Below are 1,709 nucleotides of genomic sequence, written 5' to 3' on the forward strand. Positions count from 1 at the left end.
CGGTGCTGCTGCTGCTGCCGCTGGGTCTTCTGCTGCTGCTGCTGCTGTTTCTGCTGGCTTGCCTGCTGCTGTAGGTCGAAACCTAGGAGCAGCAGTCGCTTGTTCTGCTGCTGCCGCGACTGTGTGCTGCTGCTGCTGCTTTCCGCCTCCTCGGGCGCCCGGCATCTGCTTCCACGTTCCGCTGCTGCTGCTGCTGCTGCTGCTGCTGTCAGGGCCTGCTGAAGCCAACGCTGGAGCGGCTGCTGCTGCGCAGTGGCGGGGGCCCCACAGACACTTTATCCCCCCATTGGCGGTTTACGCTGGTGGGGGGGGCCCTTTGTGTGTGTCTGTATAGTCCCCCTGCTGCTGCTGCTGCTGCTGCTGTGCTGCTGCTCTATTCCCGGTGGCTGCTGGACGCGGCCAACAGCAGCAAACAGCCCCCCATGGTCAACGCAGTTGCTGCCTTCGGCCTCATGCAGCTGCTGCACCAACTCAAAAAGAATACCGCAGCAGCGCCCCAAGAGCGTAAACCCTAAACCCTAAACCCTAAACCCTACTTGACACACACCGCAGACTGCCCGCGCACCCGCCCAGCAGCAGATGCGCCGACGGGCTTGCCCGCGACATGTCTTCTGCTGCTGCTGCTCTGTGCTGCTGCTGCTGCTCTGTGCTGCTGCTGCTGCTCTGTGCTGCTACTGCTGCTGCTGCTGCTGTGCTGCAGTGCTGCAGCGGCTGCACGACCCGAACACTTTGGGGCGGCTGCTGACCACGCTGGTGTGCATACACCACGAGAGCATCCGCGGGGCGCAGGGCGCCCACGAGGGCAGCAGCAGCAGCAGAGCAGCAGCAGCAGCAGACAGCAGCTTCCCAATTGTTGCTGCTGTTGTCAAACTAGATAAAACTTGGCCCGAACAAAGGGCCCCCCGTGTCTCTCGGCTGCTGGCGCTGCACAATTTGCTGTTTGTCAAGACCCTGCTGGGCTTCCTCTACCGCACCAGGCACCTGCTGCAGCAGCAGCAGCAGCAGCAGCAGCAGGGAGGGGAGGGCATGGAGGTGGACGAACCCGCAGCAGCAGCAGCAGCAAGCTTCGAGGAGCTGCTGCAGCAGGGACTGGCTCCAGTTCTTAAGGGCCTCTTCGAGGCCCCAAACAGCGAACTAGACAAACACATAACTGCTGTTGAAGTTGCTGCTGCTGCAGCTGCTGCTGCAGCAAAATGGGAGGACCCGAAGGCCAGGGAGACCCTCTGGAATATTCTGTGTCCTCTTATGGCAAGTTTTGAATGCTCCAAACCCTAAACCCGAAACCCTCCCCAGTCTCTAAACCCTACCTAAACCCTAAATCCTGGCTAAACCCTAAACCCTACCTAAACGCTAAACCCTACCCAAACCCTAAACCCTACCCAAACCCTAAACCATTCTAAGCCCTAAAACCTATCCAAAACCCTGAAATGGTCTGTGAACTCTACGTAAACCCTAAACCCTCAAGTGTTAGCTAGGCTCTCAATTTTACCTGGACCCTAGACCCCACCTAAACCCTAAACCCTAATTTGTGGTTTGGGGTTTGCTGCAGTCGGCAAGCTTCGCCCGGCTAGATGATGAACGTTTAGCTGCCTGGGCTGACGGCCTGAGGTTTGCGCTGTGTCCTTCTGCTGCACCGTTGCTGCCACCAAAGCAGCAGCAGCAGCAGCAGCAGCAGCAGCTGAGGGGAGCAGCAGCTGCTGCTGCAGCGG

General features: G+C 59.3%; 1 protein-coding gene across 1 annotated transcript; it reads left to right on the forward strand.

The window, feature by feature from the left end:
- Positions 1-422: 422 nt before the first annotated feature.
- Positions 423-1,275, forward strand: ETH_00040250 (uncharacterized protein; the record flags this gene model as incomplete). The annotated part of the gene is made up of 2 exons (XM_013380223.1): positions 423-504; positions 701-1,275. The coding sequence occupies 2 exons, from the start codon at positions 423-425 to the stop codon at positions 1,273-1,275; spliced, it is 657 nt and encodes a 218-aa protein (XP_013235677.1).
- Positions 1,276-1,709: the final 434 nt, after the last annotated feature.

This window comes from Eimeria tenella, genomic scaffold (genome assembly GCF_000499545.2).
Source record: "Eimeria tenella Houghton genomic scaffold, Eth_scaff4610, whole genome shotgun sequence".
NCBI classification, from domain to species: domain Eukaryota; phylum Apicomplexa; class Conoidasida; order Eucoccidiorida; family Eimeriidae; genus Eimeria; species Eimeria tenella.